Consider the following 27,040-nt stretch of genomic DNA (forward strand, 5'->3'; position numbering starts at 1 on the left):
ATATATCTATATATAGATATATAGACATATAGATATATGGATCAGGGGAATCTTATTTTTTTTCAAGGGGTATGCCCCTGAACCCCCCTACATTTTTGGACCTGTATTTGTGAAATACTTCACACAGCCATGGTGCCCAGTAGGTGGTGCTTGACTGGGAGTGAATTTTGGCACGCAGTGGTTCTGAAGCCATGACTCTTATCAGGCATGTCAAGATTTGACCAAGTACAGTCGAGTTATAACAGCTTTGTGTAAAATGGTGAATCGAAATTGGCCTTCAGGCCTTGAGTCTCATCAAAAAAAGAGATCTGACCATGTAAAATCAAGTTACATTCATTTGAATGAAGCATAATCAAGGTCTTACGTTTTTAGATTGGATGTGATTAATCTTCGAGGAAGAAGACGTAAAAGTACACTACCTGTAACTTCCTGTTACCACTGGGTGGGGCTATAACCGTGATTCGAAATGATCATGTATGTCTTCAGGGTGAGAATGTTATGAAACATATACACATATAGATTACACAATGTACAGCCAAGTTACAACAACTTTCGGTTTCATTTTTTTATCTTTTGATAACTTTTAATTGCAAAGGTCTGAAAATGATACTGACTAAATTTGAAGTCAATTGGGTTAAATCTTAAGGAAGAGTTTGTTAAAGTACAGCGCCTCGAAATAGTAAAAAAAAAAAAAAAAACGACATTAAATTAAAAATGGCCGACTTTTTATTGGGTTTACAAATAGCTCTAATGGGCTTTTTTGTACGTCTCATCATGTTACAGTACCTACCAAATTTCATACAGCTAGGTGAAACCCACAGCGGGGATACTCAATAGGTGGCGTGTTTGAGCCATTTTGTCCGACCCGAGCAGGACACCCATATCAGATCGCTATTTTCGCTGAGTCCGATTTTTGTGCTAACTTTCACGAGATTTTGAGAAGCCCAAGCACCTTGTTTTTCCTCCAAAAGACAGATAATAATAATTTAAATTATCTACATTTTAAAACCATGAGAAGCACAATAGGTCCGCCACTCCGACTTAATTGGTGATCTTGCCCCAATGATAATAATAATGAATTTGAATAAGTCCTCCACTCCGACTTTGTCAGTGCTTGGGCCCTAAGAATTTTTGTGATTTCAATAGGGCCTTTGCCCAAAGTAGTCAGTGCTCGAATCCCAATAATAATAATCATTAGAAGAATAATAAGTCCTCCCCTCAGACTTCGTCAGTGCTTGGAACCTAATAATAATAATAATAATAATAATAATAAACAGAAGAACAAAGGGTCCTCCGCTCCGACTACATCTCTGCATTAAAATACATTCAACAACAAAAATAACATCTGCCAGCAATAACATGCCCACTGGTGATCCATCGAATAGATAGTATTAATAGAAATAGGAATTGTTGAAGTGAATAAAGAGAACCGATACAAATAAAAGGACAGAACTATTAAATATAAGAATGTATAAGTAATTTTACTGTCGTTGATGTCATACAGCATGTTAGATTGAAACTACATCCATTACAAACAGCAGAGTTCTCCGGGTTGACCTCCGTCACTGGCGACCTCGTTGAGCTGCGTTTGTAATCAATCGCATAGTTTTTACTTCAAATTCCGCGCTATGGTTGTGTTACATATATGAGCAAGAGGGTCAAAGTTCAAGGCGCAATGTTATGACGAAGTAATACGTATCCAATTGGTGGCATATTACAGTACAGTACAGTGCAGCTGCAAGGCGTACTGAAGTTGGCGATTTGGAACGCACCGGAAGTGTTTCTATAGCCGGAAATGACGCGATATGTTTTCCGTCGTTGCTTGCGGACAGAGGAGAAGCTAATTTAGCTTAGACTTCTCTCACCAGCTCAACATTTAAACACGTAGAGTTTCCACTATAGCTGTGATGGTTTAACTAAACATCCAGCATTCCTTAATCCTGCAAGAGGAGTGTAACGGTATTTTCAAAACGACGGAGCGGCCAAGCTAGCCACCGAGTGTAGGAAGGATGTCCAGCCGTCTGGCCTTCCAGACCCAGCTGGCCTCCATTATGGAGGTCCTGGCTAACGCAGCAGTGGCGGAGATATGCAAGCTTGTGGACGACGACTATGCGGTGGTGAGTTTACAGATGTCTCAGTGCCAGAGAGAGAACAAAGCCCTGAAGAGGAAGCTGCATTTGCTGGAGCTGAAGATGGCCCGGGGAAACGCCGAGCGGAGGCTTCGGGAGAGTGCCGTGAACGGTAGCCGGGCGAGGGTGCAGATCCACAGCAGCGACAGGCTCCGAGAGTCCTCGCCTTCCTCCGGTAAGCTGACGATAACGATGCAGGACAGTGGATCACTTTAACGTGAAGTATATACCCCGATCAGTCTTTGCATTCAAACACACAATGCCATGCTATATTTCATTCTGTATTTTCAACAAGTAGCTAGCTAAGCCTTTGTGGCTCAGCGATAGCGCGGGCCGTCCTCCAACCCCAAGTTTTCCGTGAATGTGAATAAGTTAGGGTCCTGGTGGGCAGGTGGCCTCTGCCATCATTGTATGACATTGTATTGTGTTTGAAGAATATATCCAAGTTGTCTAACCAGTTCAAAGCAGGTTAAAAAGATAGAGAAGCTGCAGATCACTGTGTAGAAGTGAAGCACCACATCATCAGGAGATCGAGACAGAAGACGATGGAATTAAGGAACTACACTATTTATTCACTGATACTATCATTAAAAGCCACATAAGCATGTGTAGACATTCAGTACCTCCAATAGCTTGCGATGAAGCGCAGGCGCTAGCTAATTGTTTGCTAACATTGTTTGCGGCAGGTTTTTTTGTAGTTCTTAACATATGTTTTTTTAAAACGTATCTCTTTCTCATCTCTCTGAGTATCAATTATCAGTACAGCACGTGCCCCAGGCACTACGTTTAACCATGACCACGTAGGAAATGCTTTGAAGGCGGTAAGGGTGGTGCAGTGGTTACCACTGACTGAGCCAGTGTCAAGGACCAGTGGTGGAAGGTGTACTAAGCTCTTTTACTGAAGTACAAGTACTAATAACACAACTATAACAAATAAAAAAAAAAACTCTTCGAGTTACATTTTAAGTCATTAATTACTTGCTGAAAACAAATCTAAGATGTCAATAAAATAACTACCATTACTGAGTGAACTTTAGCATTTCTTGTCCTCTTGTCCTCCTGTCTGCTTTGTCTCAGCCAGTAGGGAAAAACAAATTAAGCTAAACAGTGAGACCTGAGACAGACAGCTTCAGTTTTAGCTTGTTTGTCCGATCATGTGTGCATACACCGATCGGTGGATGACATACTGCGGACGGATCCGATTGAATTCGTCTACATGTTAATGCTTGTTGAACAGATGTATCGATAACAGCGGTGCAACGGACCACTGGTGGTACGGATCCCCCTCACGGTTCGGCACGCTTGTGAAACACAAATTAAGTACACAGTTTAACATTAACCATCACAGTGTGAGATAAAGTTGTACTGACATATGCAATCAGGACATCAGCATATAGATGTTTCTATTCTCCGATCTCATCTAATGTTTCATTGTAAACAACCAATCAGTGTTTAAACTGACAGAAGAACGTTCGGTTACATTATGATGCGTTCAGGATCTGTTCAGGGAAAATGAGTATTGGGGCAAAGGTAAATTATAACGTTGTCATGATGTGTTCACATGTAATCTCGTAAAATGTACTGTTGGTGAGAAACTTTAATAAACCCAGTTGTTTGGAGAAGCTGTTTTCACAACAACATAAATAGATATTAGAGATGAATTATGAGCTGTTTACACTAGCCCTAAGCAGCTTAGAATACATCATCAACACTACTAATGACGAGATTTGTTTTAATCAATAAATATAGTCTTTTATTTCCTTATTATTTGAATTGTGTGTTTTCTATAAATTACAATAACAAAGTAAACGGATTTAGAATGTTTGATGGTTTACTGACTTCAGAGCAGTTGTAAAAAAAATTCGGACGTTTGCCTTATAGACCAGCTGCTATAATAAAACAGCAAAGGGATCTGTATCTGCCAGTATGGATCATCAATGATGGGCAATTAGTATCAGCATATAAAAACGTGATCAGGGATCTCCAAGTTATACTTTTTCTATGGTGCTGATCCGATCTGAATCGTGAGTTTTATGATCTGCTGCATTGATGAAGTATTGGCCTTTTACCAGCAAATGTTTTATTGCACTTACAGTAACGAGCATAGTTGTTGTCAACTTCTTTTTCACTTCGCCTGGTTCACGTCACTGTCTCCATCACTTTGTGTGTGTGTGCGTGTGTGTGTGCGTGTGTGCGTGCGTGTGTGTGTGTGCGTGCGCGCGCGCACTTATATGATATAAATTCTAAACCGTCTCTCGAATATAGTCTGGTGGGTATTGTTGTTTTTAAAGATTGAGCTGCTGTTGGGGCACAAGAAAGAGATATATTTTTTTGGCAAACTCCATGTTCTTCTATAATTGTCTAGAAGCAATAAGGCTGGAGCGCAGCAATACTGAGAAATGGTAGAAGACATCCTTCAGGCTAATGAGCTTCTTTTCTGCATCACTTTGTTTTTCTTTGACTCACACACCTGTTGATCAGCAGTTAATCTATTCCCCATCTTGTTCTTTTTGGTTAAAGGTATTGTGCCTTTTATGACATTGTATGCTATCTTGCGTAGCGTTAACATAAAGTCTGCCGATGCATATTTAATGTTATTCTTCTTCAGAGACGGAGATGATCGGTGTCTTTATAATCAATCACTAGATACCCATAAGGAACACTTGTAGCATCTTCAAAACATTGAATACAAAATTTACTCTTCCCGGGAAACATCTGTCTAGCCATAAGCATAACTCCATATTTGTCATGGGGGGGGGGTAAACAAACCATGGTAATTATTGTTTAAATTAATTGTCCTACTGCCTTAACCATGGAAGAACAAGTTTTGAACCAGGTACAATGACTTAAATGTCTATGATAAGCATACAGTTTGCACCTCAACTTTGTTACTAGCATCATTCATTTAATCATCAATAATCAGTGTTTTTATTTACAAGCAATAATGAATCATCACAAAATTCACATTTCTAATTTTTAACAAATCACCATACAATTGTTGCCGACATGAATAGATATAAAAAATGTTTTCAATATTTTTTGATGTCAGTCTTTCAGTATTTAAATTAACATTTTGCAAAGTAACCTGTTCCAGTGTTTGATCAACCTGACACAATATGACTAATGATGCTGCAGTCGGCAATCAAACTCACCCATTTCAATATCCGTATGTCAAAGTTGTGAAGTCAGGGAAAACATGACGTTTGGTGTACACTACTTTTTAGCTCAAATGTCTTTTTTTACTTCTCACTATTGTTTCTGATTTCGTTATGTTTGGAGTTGTCTTTTCACGGCTCACATGGTCGGAAAGGACGGCTGCATTGTGAGAGCCAAGTGGGATTCCATTGCGTTTTCATTGGATGCTGTTGTGCAGAGTAGGATATGCATAGCATTGTGATCCTGCTGACAAACTCCACAATATAGTAAAACGGACCTGTTTCTGGTATCCAGTCGCCATCCCATGGCAAAATCACAACAGTCTGTCAGAATCAATGCTCTTCTCCCCTCACTTGTCCATCAGATCATACAGCATAGGACGGGCATTTGCTGTTGTCATGGCACCAATAAAGGTCCTACATTCTCCGTAGTGTTGAACAGGTGTGGGAAGTAACCTTTTTTTTTTTTTTTGCCATCTTCAAAACTTAGTTTTGCAGGACTCTTTGACAGGAGCACGGGGATGACCCTCAAAGAATTGAGCCACCTTTGCTTGTATGAGTCGTCCTATATTAACAAGATTTTGCTACCGCGCATGGTTCATTTCGGCGGGTCCGGTGCTCAACGCCACCTTAACCAACCAACTGGCCCCTCTGGCTACAAGTTCACACTCAGTACTTGGAGCCCGTGGTTCCCAAGCCAAGTCCCCACGTACTGAGCTACTGCTGCAATGTCCCCAATCACCATTTTGACATTTATGACCTACAGCCGACCACAACCATTACATTATCTTCTCACACTGGCTAAATCTTTAGCAATGTTTGGATTCTGTCACTTTTTTGTGCTTGTTAGAACAAAACACAGATCTAAAAATGTGAAAACAGTTCAGACATCATACGGTTTTTGATTCTTGTTTCATATGATGTACTTCAGACAGGTATACGTTACAAACATATTGTCGTTAGGGAAACCATATCACAAGACTTGCCGTGTAGGGACTTAAAAACAACCCTGTTGTGTTCTATGTCATGTAATAATGATTTCCATGGTCAAACCAGACTTAAACATTTTTTAAAGATTTTAACAGTTCCCTACATTCATCATTTGGCCAGGGCTGAATGTTCAGCTTTCTTTTCTTTTGACCCCCATTTCTAGTAAAGGAAGCCATCACGTCATTCATTGTTGTAGTCCATGGGCTTAGACCTGAATTATGTTTTTGTTTTTTTATCTTGTACATCCCTAGATTATGTTTTTTTTTTTAATACGATAGACCCTACTGACTGGCAGCTTGTTAGTGGCCATCGCCTCTTAACTAATAGACGGCTGTAGTTACCAGCTGGGAGGAGACCCCGAGGGAGGCCCAGGACCAGGTGGAGGGACTATATCGCCAAACTGGCCTGGGAGCGCCTCGGGATCCCCCCAGTCAGAGCTGGCTGAAAGGGAAGTTTGGGGTCCCCTGCTGGAGCTGTTGCCCCCGCGACCCGATCCCGGATAAGCGGTTGAAGATGAGATGAGATGAGAGTATGTCTACTTCAATCTTGGCAATGATAAACGGGTAGCAGTAGTTTGTATGCAATATTTTGCCAATGCTTAATAGAGAACTATTAGTTAGGACTGAATCATGTGCACCGCTAGTATTACGTAGAAACGTGTTCAACAGGCATGTGCTATACTTTATAGTGACTACTCTTCTCTCAGTCAAAAAGAGTTTGTGTCATTGTGTACAGCTACATTCAAGTTGTTGGTAAAAGTACAGCCAGTAAAACAACTGGAATGGACAAGGCTAAATTGGAGGCGGGTCCTCAGGCCTGTGGAAGCATGTTCAGTTTGTATCCAAGGACAGTCGAGTTACAACAGCTTGTTTTTAATGGTGAGTCACTTCAAATGGCCGCCAAGCCACATCAACGCCGTTCCATGAAACCTAAAGGTTTTACTAACGTCATCACAAAGGTCTCTACATTGTACTGACTAAGTTTGAAGTTTATTTTTAATCTACATGTGATACATCTGCATACCAAGTTTCATACATCTAAGTGAAACTTACTGCGAGGGCTACTTTGTCAACATTTTAGTGTGTGCTATCGAACCCCATAGACACACCCAAGCACACGCATCGTATTAGAAAACATATTTTAGCACTTTAATGTGTGTGCCAGGTTTCGTTTGTTTGTTAGCGGCCCTTGTCCCTCAACAAAAACCTGGGAAATGGCACAAAATCGAATCAGCATTGTTCCATGAAAAGTCACAATTTTGGTAACCCTTTCATCATGAAGTTCTTTATGGTACTGACCAGAATTGGACCTTTACTTCCGGATCCCCTGCCTGCCTTTCTTCGTTCTTCAATTGTAAACGAAGAAAAAAAATAAAAAATTGGTCCGTTTTTTGATTCCAAACAGAAAAACATCTCTGCTTTCCGTATAAACGGATTATATCTCAGTACCCTGACCTGGATAAGCACTCCGTAGCAACAAAATGCAACAATTTATTTAACACTTATTTAAAGACAACTGTGTTATGATGTGGAATACACATTCATTTTTATATTTTCCCATCTCTGCTTCCACTGTAGTAACACTGTCAATACTGACCATTGAAATGTACACTGTCAGTGTTTTCATAATAGACATTCTTCTTGTTTTTCTGTAGTTGGTGCCTTTGAGCAACGGATGGCTGTGGCCCTGTGGTCCAGTAGAGCTGCTGCAGGGGTCGCAAGCGGCGAGCCGATCCATTCTGACAGCATGCAAAGTAAGGTAAGCTCTCAGTCAAGGTGACCGTGACTTGTGTAGAACATCAGAGCTCTGGAAACAAGCACACAGGGATGGGACGGGTTGGCTGTCGAGCAATGCCACATGAAACCTTACCCTGAAAGTTGTCTGTAAACAACAGAGGGTTGTGTTTGTGCCGAGCTGCTCTGGTTGAACTAATCTACTGTAGCTGCATGAATATTAAAAAAAACGTGCCTTGTTGTGCAGTCTCCAGATGTGGAGCTGGTGGAGACAGAAGCAGTGCTGGTGAAGGAGGAGAAGGTGGAGGCCAACATGTCACGAGTTGAAGAAACAATGGAAGACGTGGCGATTATAGGAGATGATGGTGAGTACTGTTGCTTGTGTATACAACACTACCCTGTGTGTAAGGCCGAGTATTAAAAAGCATACTTTTCCAGTACCGACCCACTGTCTGAAGCATGAAAAACAGTCAAGCGCTGAAAATTGACATTGAATACTCAGTCAGATTCCTTTTACTACTTCTTTCCTCCTTTTCAAGAAGCACTCCACTGATTTTACACATGGTCTGAATGTCTAATGTCTTCTGTAGCCTTAGAGGAGTTAATCAAGTCTGAGAAAATATACATTTTTTTTCATTAGACATAGCATACTTTTTAAAGGTAAAATGTGTGAAACCTCTCATGCATAAATTGGTGCATCATTTAAATGAAAGTTTTTAACCATTCTATTCTTTTTTTGCCCCACACCATCTCTCTAAAGGAGTGGTGGAGTGCGTCTCTCGTGGACCTGCAGGACAGAGACCCAGCCTTGAACTGCAGGACACCCAGTCCACTTCCAGTCAGTCCCAGATCCAGAGCAACAGGACGAGGTGTACCGGCAGCAGCAGAGGAGTGGAGGTCAGTGACTCCTCTCCTCTCCTTAAATGTGAACGCAGTGCCTTTGTTGAGGGCAGAGACTCACTGCAGGAAATAATAAACCCCCACCAGTATATTGATGGAGGCAGCAATGATTCACAGTTTGACGTGTTGTGTGATGACAATAAAAGCGCTAACTCGTTGGTTGGGGAGTTTTATGACAAGCACTCTGTGGTTGAAGTGGAAGGAATGAGGTCGTCTTGTTCATACTCGATGGCGGCAACTGATTTCCCATCAACCTCTTCCAGTGTTAACGGCCGCTATCGTTACGGTCCCGCTTTTCCCCCGTCCCAGCCCTTCGCCGACAGCAGCACAGTGCACCGTCGACCGGGCACCAACGAAAGACTGTTTGTTTGCAGCTACTGCGGCAAGGCTTTTAACCGCCCCAAGAAGGTGGAGATTCACCAACGCGTCCACACGGGGGAGAAGCCTTTCAGCTGCTCCACATGTGGGAAGATGTTCTCAGAGGCCGGGAACCTGAGGAAACATGAGAGAGTTCACACCGGAGAGAAACCATATAGCTGTGGTATGTGTGGCAAGGGATTTGCCTGGATAAGAAATCTGAAAACACACCAGCAAAAGAGCCACCCTTAAAATTCTACTGAAGAGGAGACCTGTGACTAGATCTGAACTAACTAACTAATAATCCAGCAAAGACTCTTTATGTTGGCAGTAAGAAAAATAGACTCAACAGAATGAAAATAATTTGTAAAAAGAACCTTCTTAAAAACTTTCTAAACCGATTTTTAAGTGTTTCCCACAAAAGTTCACAAGATTTTGTTTTTGTTTTTTTTAAATGTGACTTTGTTTTTAGAGAGAGAAATAAGAATAGTATGTATTATTAGTTCCTCAACCAAACCATGCTGAAGTGAAGCAGCTTTTGGACAAACAAATTGAGTTGCGATACTTTATTTACTTTTTGAAAATCGCTCTCTTCACAATGTCTTGGTCTTTTCAGACTGAAAGGTGGAGACATATTTTTAGTAGCGTATGGAATGTGTAGTATTGTCCAACCAGGATGATACTGCACTCACATTTACATTTTCTGCTGGAGTGGATACTCCTTGTCCTGGGCCTCATTTCCCAAAAAACTTTTTAAAGGAGAAGTCTGTATTAGTATGAAAAAAATCTCATGTGCAGACTCAAGCCCGCAATGTGTTAGTGTATGACTGAGTACTTTCTGATTGATGTAAAAAAACCTCACAAATATATAGTTTAATTTTTAAAAAGGATCAGTAATTGCTTGCAACAGCTGGTCACTGTAGTTTTTGTTCGAATGTATTAGAATTCATTAAAAAACTCTTGGGGAAATTAAATTGTTTCACTCCTTTGTTATTTTTATTAGACACACAGAGGTTGCAAAGTGAATTCAATTTTATTTGTATATCCCTGTATCACAAATCGCACATTTGAGACAAAGAGCTTTGCAGTCCAGATATAACCACAATCCTTGGAAACCTCGAGGAAAGAAAGCACATAGACTCTGGGGGAATAACCAAAGTTAGTAACATGCATGAATATATGGAGAGGAAAAGGAGGAGCGAGAGGAGCTCAGTGTTTGTTAGGATGTCCCCCGGCAGTCTAGGCCTATAGCAGCTTATCTAGGGGCTGGACTAAGGTAAACCTGAGCCAACCCTAACTATAAGCACCATCAAAAAGGAAAGTGTTGCGTGTGTCTGCCCCCCGGACTGAAAGTGGAAGCTGGTTCCACAGGAGAGGAGCTTGGTAGCTGCAGGCTCTGGTGCCCATCCTACTTTTGGAAACTCTAGGAAACACAAGTAACCCTGCATCCTGGTAACGTAGCTAATACAGGAATATTATTTCTTTCCTTAGATGTCTACGTGCTGCAGCATTCTGGAAATGCTGAGTCTAAAGAGACTTATTAGAGCAGCCTGATAATAAAGAATTGCAATAATCTAGTCTAGAAGTAACAAATGCATGAACTACTTGTTCTGCATCCTTGTGAGACAGGATGTGCCTGATCTTTGAAGTGGCTTAGTACAGACACTGTCCTGCAGAGAGCACACAAACCGTTACAAACAGCATTCCTGTTAATCTATGACAGCTGATGTGATCTACCATCGGCAACGCTTGACATTTTTAACCAGTGAAAATGACAGTAGTAGTTTAACTTAATAGAATATTGTCCTTTTGGGAAGAATCTGTGGCTTTATATTGCTTCTAGCTCTCTCCAAACAGGTACTGTGGCTTCAAAAAAAAACATCTTTTGTTGCTGGGTCCTCATTTGACGCTCTAAAATGTAAACCAGGTTGTAGTAGAGGCGCCACAGTAGTTTGACGATCTTGAGGCTTTTAGTGCGTGCTGGCCATTAAAACGATGGGCCTCATGAAAGAACAACTCATATGAGACAGATTCATTCTAGAAAGGGTTGTACGAGTTTATTCCGCAATTTTCTCATATTTTGAGTATGGTCATTTTACTTTGAAGCCACTTGCATTAGAAAACATAAATTTACATAATTATGTTGACATATTCCTGTTTGACTTTCCTTCTTTTGGATGCTCTAGCGCATCAGCCACAGTCTTTTTTAGACGGCGTCCTAACATTGGCAGAGACAGGTGGATGGATGCATCTTCACATGCAAGTTAAATGCAAGTCAAAGTCCAGGGAAACATCATCACATATGACGGCACATATTCTTTAAGCCATTTGATCCTTCAAAAATGATTCCAGTGACGGTACGACCCTCAGGTGACACGCCGTTAACAGCACCCGTTATTTTCTCCCATTCCGTGGCTTAAACGGGCCCCTTAATTCTGCTGCTGACGCTTTTAAATAGTACAGATTTTACTTTATGGATTTCTGAAAGCAGGATTAAATACTCCAAACTTATAAAGTTATATTTTTTTTGGGGGGGCAGGTCACTTAGCCCTATATGGTACAATTGGGGCTTTAATTATCCTCATGAATGCACACAGGTGGCACTCATGTTAAAGCTGGTCACAGGTACCTGAAGTTCGGAGCATTTTCTGAATCTGACTCTTACAAAAAAGCTAAGAGACAGCTAAGATAAGAATACGAAAATGTTCTTGCACATGGCCCAATAGGTGTACTTCCATACTCGCACCTCAGACGCTTCCATCGCGTTGGGCCTTTAGCCGTGGAGAGATGCCAAAGTGATGGGGCTGCCACATAGTCGGGTGCTGGCACCGACTCCGGTTCACATTCCGTAACGTGGTCTGTGCTGCTGCAACCCTCTGGTTCCCAAGCCAATTCCCTACAGACTGAGCTATTGTCCCCCCTTATCAAACTTTCCTCAAACCGGATTGAATTTGTTTGCAGCAGTGGATTAGCCCACCTCTTGTGCTCTAGTGAGCGTTTGGGGCAGCAGGATGGTGTGTGTGGGATTGAGTCGAGATAAATGACAGTGTGTGTGTTCACAGTGCAACAATGTGTGCTCATTGTGTGTGACAATTCCCATTAAACTATGGTGTGGTATGCATCTGAACCGTTAGGCCTCCACAGCTCACTCTCTTTTAGCTGTTATATTAAAATGGTTACTGCCACATTTTAAACACACAGGCTGAGACAGTGCTGTATAGCTCAAGGCACGCATATCTTAAGCTCAGCTGGTTCCACTTCTGTTATGTGTTGGAGATTTTAAAATGGGGTTTCTCAAGTGATCTGTGTGTTACACATTGTGTTGTTTTCATTGGTTATATAGTTGGAATAAATAATTACACGTGTCAGAATTCAGCCAATATTCGGTCACTATGTCTGGAAATGGTATCCATGTACTCCAAGTAAATGTTTGAGAACATTGTTACTGTGTATATTCTAAGACAATTCATATTTTGCATGCAACATTTTATTTAAGGAATTAAATATGCTTGTTACCACTGAAAAGTCTTAACCTTTTTTTTTAAAGAATGAAGTTAACACAAAAATAACAATGACCAACAATAAAAGGAATATATATCAGCATGAAGTGGGTGGTTATGCACATTATATGTATAATTATGTCTCTATAAACAAGCTAGTTTTATATTTGACAATGTTGGACGATATGTACATCTTAAAGCACAGTGTATTTTAAACTGTAGATATTTCATTTAGAAACTGTAGGTCTGTGGATGTATTTGTGTAAAAATAGTTTTTCCCTCTGAACCCCAAAACCCGCCGGTGGGATGAAAAGCATTTTTCAGTCCCCCGTTTTTCAAACAATCGCCAAAACTACACCGTTTGTCATAGTCAGAAGCTGTAAAAACCATCATCGTCCCTGAACACATCATGTGTGACAAACACTTCCATCAGAAAAAAAAGCCAAAACAAAGCTTAAAATCATCAAAAACCTGACTCATTTAAAATCTCGCCACAATTAAACCTTTTGCTCTAATCGGATCCTGTAAAAAACATAAAATGATCTGCTACTCATCGCAACTAGGAAGCCATGATCGACTTGTCAGAGACCAACAGTCACATGACAAAAATTCTGTGAAACTTCGACTGCACGGCAGGCTGGACAGGACAGGAGAGGCTGTAAAATATATATAATTAGTACTGGGCAATGATTACATTTTTTAATCGCGATTAATCGCATGATTTTTTGCGATTAATCGCATTATGCGCAAAATTAAATAATAAATTAAAAAGTAGTGTATTGCGCACTTTTATTTTAAAAGTACTGCTATATGAACAAAAGTGGAATAACATTTGGTTTGCAAACACTTTAAACAAATTAGGTGCATTTTAACAGCAGTATTCCCTTTACACAGCAGCAGTTATATTTCTTGCACTATCTGTGCTAAGTGTGCTGACTTTATTTGAAACGTTCCACTGCTGTGCAACATGAATAAAATGTTCCGCACACGTTTCAGCAAAATGTCTGTATTCTGTTTTCATGACAGTCACAGCATGTGAATGCAGCTCCCACTGTTCATCAATATAATGCATTGTAACTCTGAGGTAATTATCGTCACCCAGCGATGTTCAATAGTCTCCAGTGAGAGCAACATTTGGTGCATGTTGTAACGCCGTCGCTTTTGTAGTCCTCTCCTTTTCATACAACTCGTGTATTCTTCTTGTGATGGTGCGTCTTGAGGGAGGCTCATACGTGCCGTCATTCGTTGCGATCCTAAGAACGTTCCTCAGAACGACATCTTCCACAATACTAGTCGGCCTGCAGTTTGTATCTATCCACTTCGCTGTGGCATTTGTTAGCTTGTCTTGCTTTTGTTTATCTATACTTCTCCCACACGCTGCATCCAACATAGTCTGCCGAAGTCTCCCTCCACTGTTAGTTTGGGTGATTTGCTGACATCAACGGTGTGTATTGCATTAAAAAAAAAACTGCGTTAATGTGCAATAAAATAATTGTCGCCGTTAATTAATTAATGCGATAATGCGTTAACTTGCCCAGCCCTAATATATATATAGAGAGCATGTGCAGTCTCCATGTTTTTTTTCAACTATGGGTAGCACTTGTGGCCACTTGGAAACATGTTGTGTATATAGATTCTAGTGTTTTTCCAATTTTTGTAAAATATATTATCACAGAAATTATTTCTCTCTACTTCTAGCCATGAATGTGCTGTTTCCATAGAGGTGCAGGACTTTTATATTGCAGTGAGCACACATTAGAAAAGAGTAAACTTGTTAGACAATTTAAGACGAAAAATTCAATGACTGACAAACAGGACAAACGCAAATGATTTTCCGTCACTGACTGACTTGTTTTTACCAATGGCGGAAATATCTGAAGGCCGTCTGTCATTTTGATGGACTGGAGTGCGTGCCAGTGCAGAAGGAGCACATGCTGCGGGATTTCCTCCCGGTGAAGTGAGCGCTCGAAATCCCACGTTCAGAGAGTCTGGTAAGTCCAGTCTCCAGTGTGACAGCAGAGCGCCGGCTCAGCCTTCGTAACAAAATACAATACAGGAAGAAAATCATTCATCTGCTTTGTGTGCGTTGACATAAAAAGTGGCCACACAGTCGGTGACGTGTCTCTGTTCATCCTCTCTCCATGCCCTTATTGTTGCATAATCCATAATCTTGTTCTGTAAATTTATTATCAACAAAACCTCAAAATGTATCAAAAGACTGGACTTTCCCTTTAAGGGGCCCCTACATTTGAACAAATATCTCCATTAGGTTTGGTGTAAGCAGAATGTTTGTAGTTATTTTTCCAGTGACAAGCCCACTGAGAGTTGTCAACTTACTCTGCAGCCACGTCATCATGTTTTGAATGAAGTCGCTTCTTCTCAATGCCGTTTGCACTCTGCTTTGTATGTGTGCAGAAGGAGGAGGAGCCGGTCGTCGTGCTGGTGAAGCTGGAGGAGGTGGAGCCGGCGACAAGCCTCAGCATACAAGAGGGTGAGTGGACACATCCTCCATCCATCTGAAGTGGTGATCACACTATGACATATTGATTAGCACACACCTCTGACATCACCAGAGATCTGCTGACTCTCCGTACGATACAAAGTGTAAATGCAAGTTTAGATGTCTCTTACCAAGCATGGCCACTTTGTATTTAGTATTTGTTATCAATTTCAAAATAAAATGCCCTCTTCCTGTTCAGTGGCAAGGGAAATTAAGCATTGTGAAAGCAAACAACATGAGCACAATATCAGTAATAAGATACTACCTTATCGCTTACGTCCATATATTTCTCATATAGAAATCAAATGCTGAAGTCCAAAAGATGCTTGCAGAAAAGAAAAAACAACCTCTCACACACTCAAGAATGGACATGTGCCAAATGCCTCTTTTTTCATTTCCTGGCAGCAGAAACTGTGTATTTCTCCACCTTTGATTGTGAAAGAGAAAAAACACTAAGTATAACTATCTTCGTCTCCAGGTTTGGTGGAGTCGAGCACCGATGACTACAGAGCAGTTTTGCCATTTGAGGAAATCACACAAACGTCCACCAATCAGCTGTGTGACCCGCAGGAGTCTGGGCCGGGCTTCTCAGAGGTCAGCTATGGGCGTTCTTCACTGTGGACCAATGGGGGGGGTAGTTATTGTCATGAAGATAGCCTCCCGGGGCCGTCCTCTCACTGCGCCCCCCTCCCGTACCTGCCCACCGCACTCATTGGAGCCGAGTCGGACGGTTCTGGGAGGGGATTGGCTGTTGAGAATTCAGCAGGAAAGGGGTTGGCTCTTGAAAGCTCTAGAGGCTTCCACACCTCTCTGTCCTTTCAGCAGCAGACTCCTGTTATCGATCTGTCAGAGGAGTCCAGCCCCATTCAGGTTTTAAGTCAGATACAGGGACCCCAACAGTTCCTGGACCCAGGTCAGAGTCGGGGTCAGGACAGTTGCCGGGGTCAGAGCAGTACTAACATGCAGCAGAACATCCCCAGGAGGAGGGCTTGCATCTGTAGCTTCTGCGGTAAGGGGTTCACCTCGCCGGCAAATTTAGAATCCCACCTCAGGACTCACACAGGAGAGAAGCCCTTTGGCTGCAGCATCTGCGGCAAAAAATTCTCCCAGTTCTGGAACCTGAAGATCCACAGGAACATCCACACCGGGGAGAGACCATACCAGTGCTCGCTCTGCCCTGAGAGGTTCTCTGACCCAAGCAACCTGAAAAAACACCAAAAGAGACACCACCCACAAACCTACGACATGCAGTCAGGGACATCCTAGACAAAGATGTTGTTATTATGTCTCAAAATCACACAAAGAGTCGTAAATAACAAGCCTTACATTTTAAACTCAAACCACTTTTGAAAACAGACAGCAGCAAGATAATGACCACATCCGGCCTGGAGCCAAAATATTCTATAGGGATTTATTTTTCAACCCCAGATGTCAGTCCAAACTCAGTCCAATTTTAAATGACAACCATCTTTTTACATATATATCTCTAGATTTCTCTAAATTACTGTACATTCTCAAATAATAGCCATCACAAACAAGTTAAGGCTGGTCCCTAACTGTTGGATGGAGTTACCGGTACCATAGTGGCTCACGTGGTAAATTCAGCCTGTGCACATTTCCACAGCACTTATTCCAGCAGAGTGACCCGACAGTCATGTCATACTCATAGAACTGTATTCCATTTTTATTCAGTAACTGATTCCAGTTGCTTCTACTACAACATCTTTTTGAGCGCTACTTTCTATGAAACTCCTGGATGGATGTTTCACATTAAAAGCCTACCGTGAGCAGGAGGGGCAAAGCTGAGCTACTAGAAGGCTTTTAATGTGAAACATCTTTGCAGGAAAGGGTGGGTGTCATTGAGAGTAGAAATTGATAATAATTAGTGCATAAAACAGTGAGCAGCAGTGTTGTGAGTATGACATGACCCTGTTGTTGTTTATCATGTATATGATAATAAACATAGGGAATTAGAAATCAAGGTCTGTGGCTAATATATGTGTCTGTTGCAGATACAGGCTTAGATCTCTGAAGTGGAGGTAAATAAATGGCATGGCTTATGATTTTTAAATTTCTAGTAATTGAAGAGTTGCAGGGTGGTTTTCGATGGTTGTCATAGATGCAAATCTACAAAACAAACCAAGCAACAACTCACAGCCACTGAGGTAATCAGACATTTGGGATAGTGCAGGACAGAGTGGTGAGTTCAAACACTGTTTGGTCAGCACCTCTGACATTAAATGAAATATTGTGTGCATTTTTTTTATTGTATTTGAATCATGTTCTTCCAGTGGAAATGCATCCAGGATATCTTAGCGATACAAGACTTCTGATACGTATTTCTCCTTTGTTTTATCTACAAGAATAATTCTCTTCTTGAGGAATGTGTCATTTTAAAGTGTGACTATCATGTGCAAAACAAGCCATTGTAGCATCAACATACACTGTCAATGTAAAACTAGCTTTTTCAATTGTGTCACAATTTTGTAACAGCAATCCTGCTTAATGTCCACAGTTTGTGATGAAAATCATTAAAACTTTTTTTTTTAATACTCAACATGTGAATTTGTGTTTTTATTGTAAAATCATACATTGCAAAATTGTGACACAATGTTATCGTAAACTATCTAACTCATACAGTACATTCTTCTAATTCATAATAACCATATGTACAGATTACCTTGAGTCTGTATGCCTCAATCTAGAATCAAATTTCACCAAAGTTCAGCACATACATTCTTTCCACGAGCATTTCTGCACTTCCACCTTCAGGAGGATCTTTCAGCCAGTATTGTGGGGTGTAATCCAAACCACCTTATAGACCAATCATCAGAGGAATCACTTGGTTCCAACCTCTTAAATCCCATCTCACAGTCAGGAGAATTAGAGCACATTATACTTCAACACTTTGGGGGGGGACACTTATTCCCCTTTCAGCGTGAGCTGTTAAAGTAAAAATATACATGTACCCACGCTGAAGCTTACTTATAATATCAGATCTTGTTTCATTTATCAGAACACTAACATAACGTAAAAATGACAATTTGTGGTTTTACGGGGACTGGTGTGCGCTTACATTTTTTTGGTGCAGTGACTTTATGGTTACAAGGTTCCTGTATTCATTATTTTACAAAACAGGGTTAAACAATGACATGTAAGTTGTAGCCTCTTCTCACTACACACACATACAAATATTAGTTATAACTAATATATAATCTTTGAATAAACATAAAATATATATATATATATATATATATATATATATATATATATATATATATATATTGATTTATTTATCCTTGTATACCTATACAATTTTGGTTTAGTAGGAATGAGGGTAGTGCAGGAGGTACTGATATGTTAATGTGCCAAACAGAAAGTCCAATGTAATTTATTAATGGTGGCATACGGAGGATGAGCTGGAGCTGAAGGGTGGAGGGTGAGCTCTGAAAGGGTACTAAAAGACAATACTTACCCGTCAGCAGCAGGGTGAACATGCTGCTGCTGGGTGGGTATTGTCTTTCAGTATCCTTTGGGCTCTGCACAGGGACCTCATATCACTGATGCGCAGTAGATGGGTATTAATGATGTTCTAGGTGGTTTCAATCACGCATTGCAGAGCCCTTACTCTGCTGGGCCATGCACATCCCATGTTAGTTTGTAATGTTTCCAGTAAGGATGCTTTCTATTGCTCCTCTGTAAAAGTTTACAAGAACTTGGCATGGGAATTTTTCCTTCTCAAGTTGACTTGAAGGAATATTGTTCACCCAAAAACAATATAAACTATACAGTCCCTGACAAAAGTCTTGTCGCTTGGGTACAAGTTGACCTTAAGTGCCCCTCAAATATAATTGTAATCAATTTTATTTTACAAGAAATGGCTAATTTCAATCCCAACAGCTTTTGAAATAATGTTTTGGTGCCAAACGAAACTGCTGAAAAGCATTCTAACGTTCACAGCTTGGTAAAGCCCACTGAGTCAGTTTTTGCAAAGACAAAAGTCTTGTCGCCTTGTCATATGATGCACCCAATCCTAGATTACAGCCTCACCTGTGATCAATAATTGATCAATCAATTAGTGGGTGTGTATAAAAAGAACCCCAGCACACCAGACCTTCACATCAACTGCAACTTGACTTCTGACAACATGCCTAAGATTCACCCTGAGACCAAAGCGTTGATTATCAAGAGGCTGAAGACCAGATCCACTGCTGAGGTGGCTGACACCTTCAATGTGTCTCAGCGTCAAGTACAAAGAATAAGAAAAAGATTTGAAGAGACTGGAGATGTTTTTGACAAGCCCAGGTCCGGCAGACCCCGCAAGACAACTGCTCGGGAGGACCGTTTGTTGGCTCGAAAATCCAAGGCCAGCCCCTTTTCCACTGCAGCAGAGCTCCACCAGGCCTGGTCACCTCAAGTCCCCGTGTCAACCAGGACAGTTTGTAGAATTCTGTCTCGAAATGGCCTCCATGGTCGAATCAGTGCCCAGAAACCAGCACTAAACAAAAGGCAATTAAAAAAACGTGTGGCATTTGCCAAGGCCCACAGCCTGCTAAAAGGATGGACGCTGGGAAAGTGGCAGGAGGTGGATTTCTCAGATGAATCTTCGGTTGAAGGGGTCAAATTTTGCAGCAGGATGGTGCTCCATCGCATACTTCCATCTCTACATCAAAGTTCCTCAAGGCGAAGAAGATCAAGGTGCTCCAGGACTGGCCAGCCCAGTCACCAGGCATGAACATCATTGAGCATGTCTGGGGTAGAATGAAAGAGGAAGCATGGAAGACGAAACCAAAGAATCTTGATGAACTCTGGGAGGCATGTAAGACTGCTTTCTTTGCTATTCCTGATGACTTCATCAATAAATTGTATGAATCATTGTCGAACCGCATGGATGCAGTCCTTCAAGCTCATGGAAGTCATACAAGATATTAAATATGGATCTCACAGCACCACTATTTAATTCACTGATGTTATGCAACATATTTTTGTATTTGAAGTAAATTATTTGTTCAATTTTCACATTACTCTCTGTAGGCGACAAAACTTTTGCCTTGCCAAAATCTGACCTTTCTGTGTTCATTAAATGATCAATCTTTCTTCAGTGAAGCAAATTTATTTTTGTATATTAAACATAATTTGGGAGGGTTTTAGCTTTCATATGAGCCATTTCTAAAACCAATGGATTAATTAAAAGTCAGGTTATAAGCTATTGTTTCTACAAAATGGATAAGTGACAAGACTTTTGTCAGGGACTGTACACAATACTCGCCTTCCTGGGCTCTCGATGGTCCCAGAAATGGCGTAAAGGGGAGTGGAGCACCCGAAAAATTAAAGTATAACAGTGCTTTGACAGATTCTGAAAAAAAGAGTTTATAAAACATCTGAAAATCTTACTGAAAATTCCTGTGCACATATTCGTTTAAGAAATACAGCTTTTTCTGAGCTTTCTTTAGCGGGGAGGAGATGTTAGATGACCATGACAGGTTCTCAGTGATGATTCCTGCTTCGTTCTCTATAACAGCTTCAGTTCAGTTTGGAAGGGCTGCAAGTTAAAGCGGCTGACACACTGACTATGGATAAGTGTAAATGGAGCAACGTCTCCATGCAAAAACATACTTTGAAATGTTTGAGGAACGGTAATGGGAACCTACAGAATAATATAAACAAATAATGGACACACCCTTGAAGGAGCCCCTGCTTGCACCAAAGTATATCAGGCATTTACTTCACCTCCAGCTCCGTACTTAACACGCAGACAGTGGTAGGACAGAATTCAATCTGTTTTCTCATCTAAATCTTGGCAAGAAAGTGACTCGGCATATATCTCAATATGTCCAACTATTTGTTTAGATGTCCATCAAGTCCTGAGTGAAAGATCAATGTCATTAAGAGCTGGTCTTAATTGGTCTTAATCTTTTTTGCTCACACTCCTCCGCTCTTCTCCTCCCCAGTCTGCAGCACCTCAGTCGACGCCTGTGGTATCGCAAGACCCCAGCAGTACAGTGGCAGTCCAGCTGAGGGTACCAGACACCAACACACCAGCCAACCCCAAAACACAAGAACAGCAGAGGTCCAGTAACAGCAACCCCGACAACTCTGAATACTCTCTGTTTGAACTGGAGACCTTCTTCACCCGCTGGGCTCCTGATAGTGACTCTATGCCGGCCCGCAGTGGCCCTTCATGTCCATTCACCACTGATGACTCAGCAGAGTGTGACCTGGATGGAGTTATTATTGTGGAGACCGAAACACAACCTCAATCCGTGCTGCAGCCACCACAAGTCTCAGTTTCCCCAGCAGTGAGGATGAGCAGAGGGCAGAGTTACTCCTCCGGTCTGATCCAGCCAACTGTGTCACAAGGTGAGAGATCCTTTGTAGAGGGTTAATGTGTCTCTGTTTGTGCTTCTTGTTTTGTTTTTGTTGTGCAGAAATGATCATGTCAGGCACTGATAACTTAGACAAAAAACAAAAGCATGAATGATAATCATATCATTCTGATTTTGAAGAGCTAGAAACTGAGACTTTTGATTAGATGAGTGCTTCCTGTGGTGGAAAATATTCCTATACCTGCTTTGCGTGAGTCTTCTAATGCTGAAATACATAATACCAAAAACCAGGTTGTCTTTTAAGTATTTATTCTCTGCGCAGAGAAGGTTCAATCATCAGAATGCGTACAGTCTCAGTGAGGAAGAACCTCGAAAAAAGTGAACAAGCTTTCTTTATACAGAATGAGCAAAGGTGGGGGCCGATGGCCAACGTTACAGACATTTCGGTCTCAGACTTTTGGTCTCAGACTGATGGAACAACAAGTGAAAACAAACGGCCAGCAACCAAAACAAGCGGCCCAAAGGCCTTGGCATACAACACAGTTAGTTATCTATGTGAACAGGCAAGGGAGAATCCTTCTTTTGCACAACAGAGACCTGGTGAAGTTCAACAAAGTTCAGAGCAAAATTACTTATGCATGAATACAATATACTGAGTAGAAATATATACTACGTAAAAAATTACCATTACATTCCACATCCACACTAAGATGGCTAAACTTGAGAAGGCAGACCTGTGATGTCTCTGTTTAGGCTCCCGAATGCACTAATCCAGCATTGTTCACACTCAAAATAGATCTTCTTTGAGAGGACCAAGCTTTCCAAACAGGCTTAGAGTGATGATCGGTTGGTTGGTTTCTGCAGTGTACAGACAACAGAAACTATTATATCACTGATGTTGTTTGTTTGACTGTGTTGATTGATTTGTGTTGGTTGCATTGTTGTGCAGTTTATGTACTGTTCACTAAGTGCTAGGGTCTTTCTCATTTCACCATTTAGTGCCTCCTCGATTCCTTTCCTTGCCTCACGTCTTAGTCCCGCTAAGGGTGATGCGAGTCGAGGAGGCGGGGAGGAGACACGAGAGAGGAGTCGAGGCGACAGGCGTTTAAAATAACGTGACGTTATTGCCTCGTCATTAAAAGCCACGTCAATAAAAAAATAAATGACGTGTCACAGCTGCACTTGTAAACATCATGTCACGATTATAGCAGCTGAATTGGATGCAGCCTACAGTCAGTATAAAAACTTAAGTGATATCAGGTGAAGTGTCATTAAGGAATGTGGTTAAAACAGAGCCTTACGTGTAAAGTCTGATCACGCATCTGATCTTTTAAAATATACAATTTCTGAATACAAAAAGGAACTGTTACATTTGTGGAGTCCTGCCGTGGTTTAAGATTATTCATCTTTGTTTATCATCTCTTTTTTTTGTTTACGTGTGCCGAAAAGACTTCCACAACACCGGTGTTTCCTCGCTCATAGCTCCTCCGGCAAGCCACCTCGATCCTTGCGGTGCATTTTAAGAATTGGAATGTCCTTCAAGATGGAGCGCTGAGATCCATTTCAAACTCACAAGCCAGAGGATCTGAAAACGAGGAATCGAGGAAGCACAAATTCAGGAAATGAGTAAGGCCCCTCGGCCTGGATGTGACACGCTCACCCTGACACTCGGCCAGAGACTGTAAACATTTAGAGCTGGTGTCTTTTCAAGAGCATCACCTCTGGATCTCTGGCCTCCTGCGGCTCTGCTGCAGATGTATTACCTTTATTTTGTTCCATTCTCACAGAGTTTGTACAATACTTGTGAGAAGAAAGTACGATTTTTTTAAATTCTCAAAAAAGTAAACGTTCACAAAAAACTTTGTTACAACAAGAGTAAATATAAGTTGTTACTTCTACCCCTGGTTAAAACAGGGTATGTAATGTCTAAGATGTTGTTGTTTGCAGACCAACAGAAGATTAAGCTGACTGTCCACATTTTAAAATAGACCTGGATGTATTTACAGACCAGAAATAGACCAAGAAACTGCTTATTACACACACAGCAGTTCATGCTCCTAAGAGGCAGGAATTTACAACTGGAAAGTTATGGCTGCAGTGATTTGCTCCACCATCTTGACTCATGCAAAGTAATCAGTAGATTTGACACAATGCAGCACGGAACATGCTACTAGTTATTTTGCTTGGTACACTTGCATGTATTTGATTGTGTTGACAGACAAGTTGAGCCAGGATACATTTTCTTTAAAGGATGTCTGGACATATCTGCAGAAGATGGTCTGGAATGGATCAGGCTGATTCTTATAATTTTCCAAACAGAAGGGGTAATGTGGATGAGAACAAATGCAGAAGTATTTCTATATATGTAGCTTTCCTATACATATAAGTATCGTGAAAATGAATCGTTCTGCATCACAGCACTGGAATTACTTTAGTTTCATTTTGTGCAGTTGGAGTTATTGAAGATATATATATATATATATATATATATATATATATATATATATATATGTACATATACACATATATATATGTACATATACACACACACACACACACACACACACACACACACACTCACACACACTCTATGGCACTCAGCTTGTGGGGCTCAAAGCTCCAAAAAAATCTCTTATCCAGAATTAATGACACAGAAACTGAAGATGATCCACAGATGTTGTGAGCAGTTTGTTTTCATTTATTGTGAACCGGTCTGTTGACAGTCGCTTTGGTGGCATGTGTGATCAGACAGTAAGTAGCTCCATCATTTCCTGCTCTCCATCGTTGGTCTCCAGCAACTTTCTGACCAAGCTTTCAGACCTGCAAGACAAACAAGTTTTGTGTTTCTATTTTTCATGTTCCCTGACTCATTATGAATCACAGTTCACATTGTGGTCTTTGTATGTCTACATAAAGGATCTCACCTATGCCCACTCACTGCCATGACATCCCTCACCTCACCTTTAGACGGTCTGTGTACTGTATGTACAAGACGTTTGAGTCCCTTTTTGCACATCCTGCGTATCATCTATGACAGCTGGTTTATGACTACCATTCATAATTTATCTCCTTTATTTTGCTGAAATATATCAATCTTTGCGGTGCAACATTTTTTTACAATCTGAGATAGATGACCATTAATGTAATAACCAGCTATTAACATAGTTAAAGGTGCATTCCAGGAGTGCTGCTATAGAGTCCTGGGACTTTATATCAGCACCGCCTCTCGTCCAATCACGTTATTGGTCTGAACTAACTGTTGTATCGAATCATTGTAGAATGTGGACAGACAAGCCCCGTGTCATTTTTCAGTAAATCGGAGAAAACAACATAATGAATGTGTGCTGACTCCTTGTTTCTTTTTTCTGTCTGGCTCCAGAGACTCCTGTGTCCATACCTGTGTCGATGCACGCTCCGTCTTCCCAGCCTCCATGGAGCAAAAAAACAGTCATGATAGGAAGTGCACAGGCTCAGCTGCAACGGCATCGCGACAGTAACAGGGTCTCTCAGCAACAGCACAGCATTCCCTCTGCACAGACCACACTGTCCACCGCCACGGCCGCCGTTAGTAACACCCACAGAGGTGACAAAACAAGTATCTCTAGTTTCAGTTCAATCACTAAGACTATGAGCTCCACAGCGGCTCCATCGTTCAGGGGATCCACAACGGCGTTGACCAGCATTGAGGTGGCCATTGCCGCGCGACACCGAGCCAGCCTTCTGGCTCGCCACAACAAAAGCCAGACTGACTACATTGCTGCCTGCGAACGGCGTAGGAAGAGCTACATATGCCGAGCCTGCGGGAAGGCTTTCTCCGGCCTGTCCAATCTGGAGGCCCACGAGAGGGTCCACACGGGGGAGAAACCGTTCCGCTGTGACACCTGCGGGAAACGCTTCTCAGAGGCCGGCAACCTGAAGAAGCACCAGAGGGTTCACACCGGGGAGAAACCCTTCAGCTGTAACCAGTGTGGGAAGAGGTTTGCTTGGATCTGCAACCTGAGGACGCACCAGCAGTCCGCCACAGGCTGCGGACTTCAGGCCATGGGAGGCCTCGGGCTGGGCTGATCCCTGAGTAGTTAGACTGTGAGTGGGTGGTAAATAGTGATAAGGCAACAATAGTGTGAAGCAGTTACCATATTTACTTATTCTGTCTTTCATACTTTCCAGATGTTTTGTGTCTTTGATATGTGATGAAACACTGTACGACTATGAGCTGTCAGTAAAAAAGAGACCAAACCATTGTTTTTCATTGGCTACTAATAATGTGTACTTAACATTCCCACTGACTGTTTACCAAAGTAGGTTATGTTGTGTTACAGTGGGATCTGCTGGGTTGTGCCAGGTAGTCACTGCTGTAGGCTGAGGCAGTTTGAGGTGCAGATTGATTTGAAAGTCAGCACTGCAATACCACGCAACAATTAGCCGACTTATCCAACAACAACATCTGCAACCTAAACACATGATATTCACTGAGATTAATCTGTTTTCAGGTGTCCTCAAGTTGTTTTTCATGCTTTACAGAAATACATTGACAATAAAAGCTACCTGGATTTGTTAGAGAAAGCACATTAAAAACTATGAGACTATGATATGCTTTGCGAAATTGTTGGTAGTAATGTAATTTTTGTTGAATGTGTTTAAATGTCATCTGGTCTTCCTTTAATCCTCTGAACCCAAAGCAGTTTTGCTCCTGTCACATTTTACTCTCTGTGGCCTTGTTTTTCACAGCAATATAAAAGTCCTGCACCTCCATGGAAACAGCACAATCACAGCTAAAAGTAGAGAGAACTCCAAATCAGGGATGTGCGGTGAGGGGAGGCAGGTGAGGCAGAGCCTCACTTGTCATCATGAAAAGTAAAAAACAAATAATACTAAAATAAAATAAATATTAATATGTCTCTACTGTTCTGTGCTATAAATGTAATTTCTGTATGATTCCAATCATTTCAAACATTTTTATAATCAAAATCGCTGAATTAGCGCATGTCCTGTTCAAACAGAGGAGACACGTGAGGTGAGGCAGTGATGAGCTGTTCCTCACCTCAGATTGCGCAATCCCTCACAAACTGGGTTGGCGTGCCTTTTGCTTTCTCATTGTTTGTCACCACTGTAATATTTGTAGACACATTTAGTATATGTCCTTTCTTTACATAGAATAGGTACTGTATTTCACGTATGTGTAGAACCTAAACATTGAACAAAAAGTTCGGAAATTAGTGTTTGGTAGATTATTTCTCTGTTGTAACAATGCTTCTTGGCAATACATTTTATACCGTTGGAAAGCCTGTTTATTTCCCTTTTAAACGGTGTCCCATTTGTAAGGAACATACATTTCTGGGATGAGCAGTACAGTTGAGTATGTGGGTTGTGCCCATTAAAGATTTGCCAAATCTTCTCTGCCAATGCCAAACAGCTTATTCTGCTGTTGCTATTGACTCTTGTTTGGTGTT

At 41.3% G+C, this 27,040-nt stretch overlaps 1 protein-coding gene across 1 annotated transcript; it reads left to right on the plus strand.

Moving 5' to 3' along the window:
- Nucleotides 1-1,813: 1,813 nt before the first annotated feature.
- On the plus strand, nucleotides 1,814-26,753 carry si:ch211-89o9.6 (uncharacterized). Its single transcript, XM_068727778.1, has 8 exons — nucleotides 1,814-2,304; nucleotides 7,929-8,032; nucleotides 8,255-8,372; nucleotides 8,768-8,904; nucleotides 15,180-15,255; nucleotides 15,743-15,858; nucleotides 21,216-21,624; nucleotides 24,970-26,753. The coding sequence occupies exons 1-8, from the start codon at nucleotides 2,010-2,012 to the stop codon at nucleotides 25,653-25,655; spliced, it is 1,941 nt and encodes a 646-aa protein (XP_068583879.1). The 5' UTR covers nucleotides 1,814-2,009; the 3' UTR covers nucleotides 25,656-26,753.
- The last annotated feature ends 287 nt before the right edge of the window (nucleotides 26,754-27,040 follow it).

The sequence above is a fragment of the Cebidichthys violaceus genome, unplaced genomic scaffold (assembly GCF_023349555.1).
Source record: "Cebidichthys violaceus isolate CVI_PGR_0920_01 unplaced genomic scaffold, fCebVio1.0.p SCAF_4, whole genome shotgun sequence".
NCBI lineage: Eukaryota > Metazoa > Chordata > Actinopteri > Perciformes > Stichaeidae > Cebidichthys > Cebidichthys violaceus.

Coding starts and splice junctions, on each gene's coding strand:
- si:ch211-89o9.6 (XM_068727778.1), top strand. CDS start 2,010: ATGTCCAGCCGTCTGGCCTTCCAGACCCAGCTGGCCTCCATTATGGAG. Junction 8,033..8,254: donor CTGACAGCATGCAAAGTAAG/GTAAGCTCTCAG, acceptor CTTGTTGTGCAG/TCTCCAGATGTGGAGCTGGT. Junction 8,905..15,179: donor GCAGCAGCAGAGGAGTGGAG/GTCAGTGACTCC, acceptor GTATGTGTGCAG/AAGGAGGAGGAGCCGGTCGT.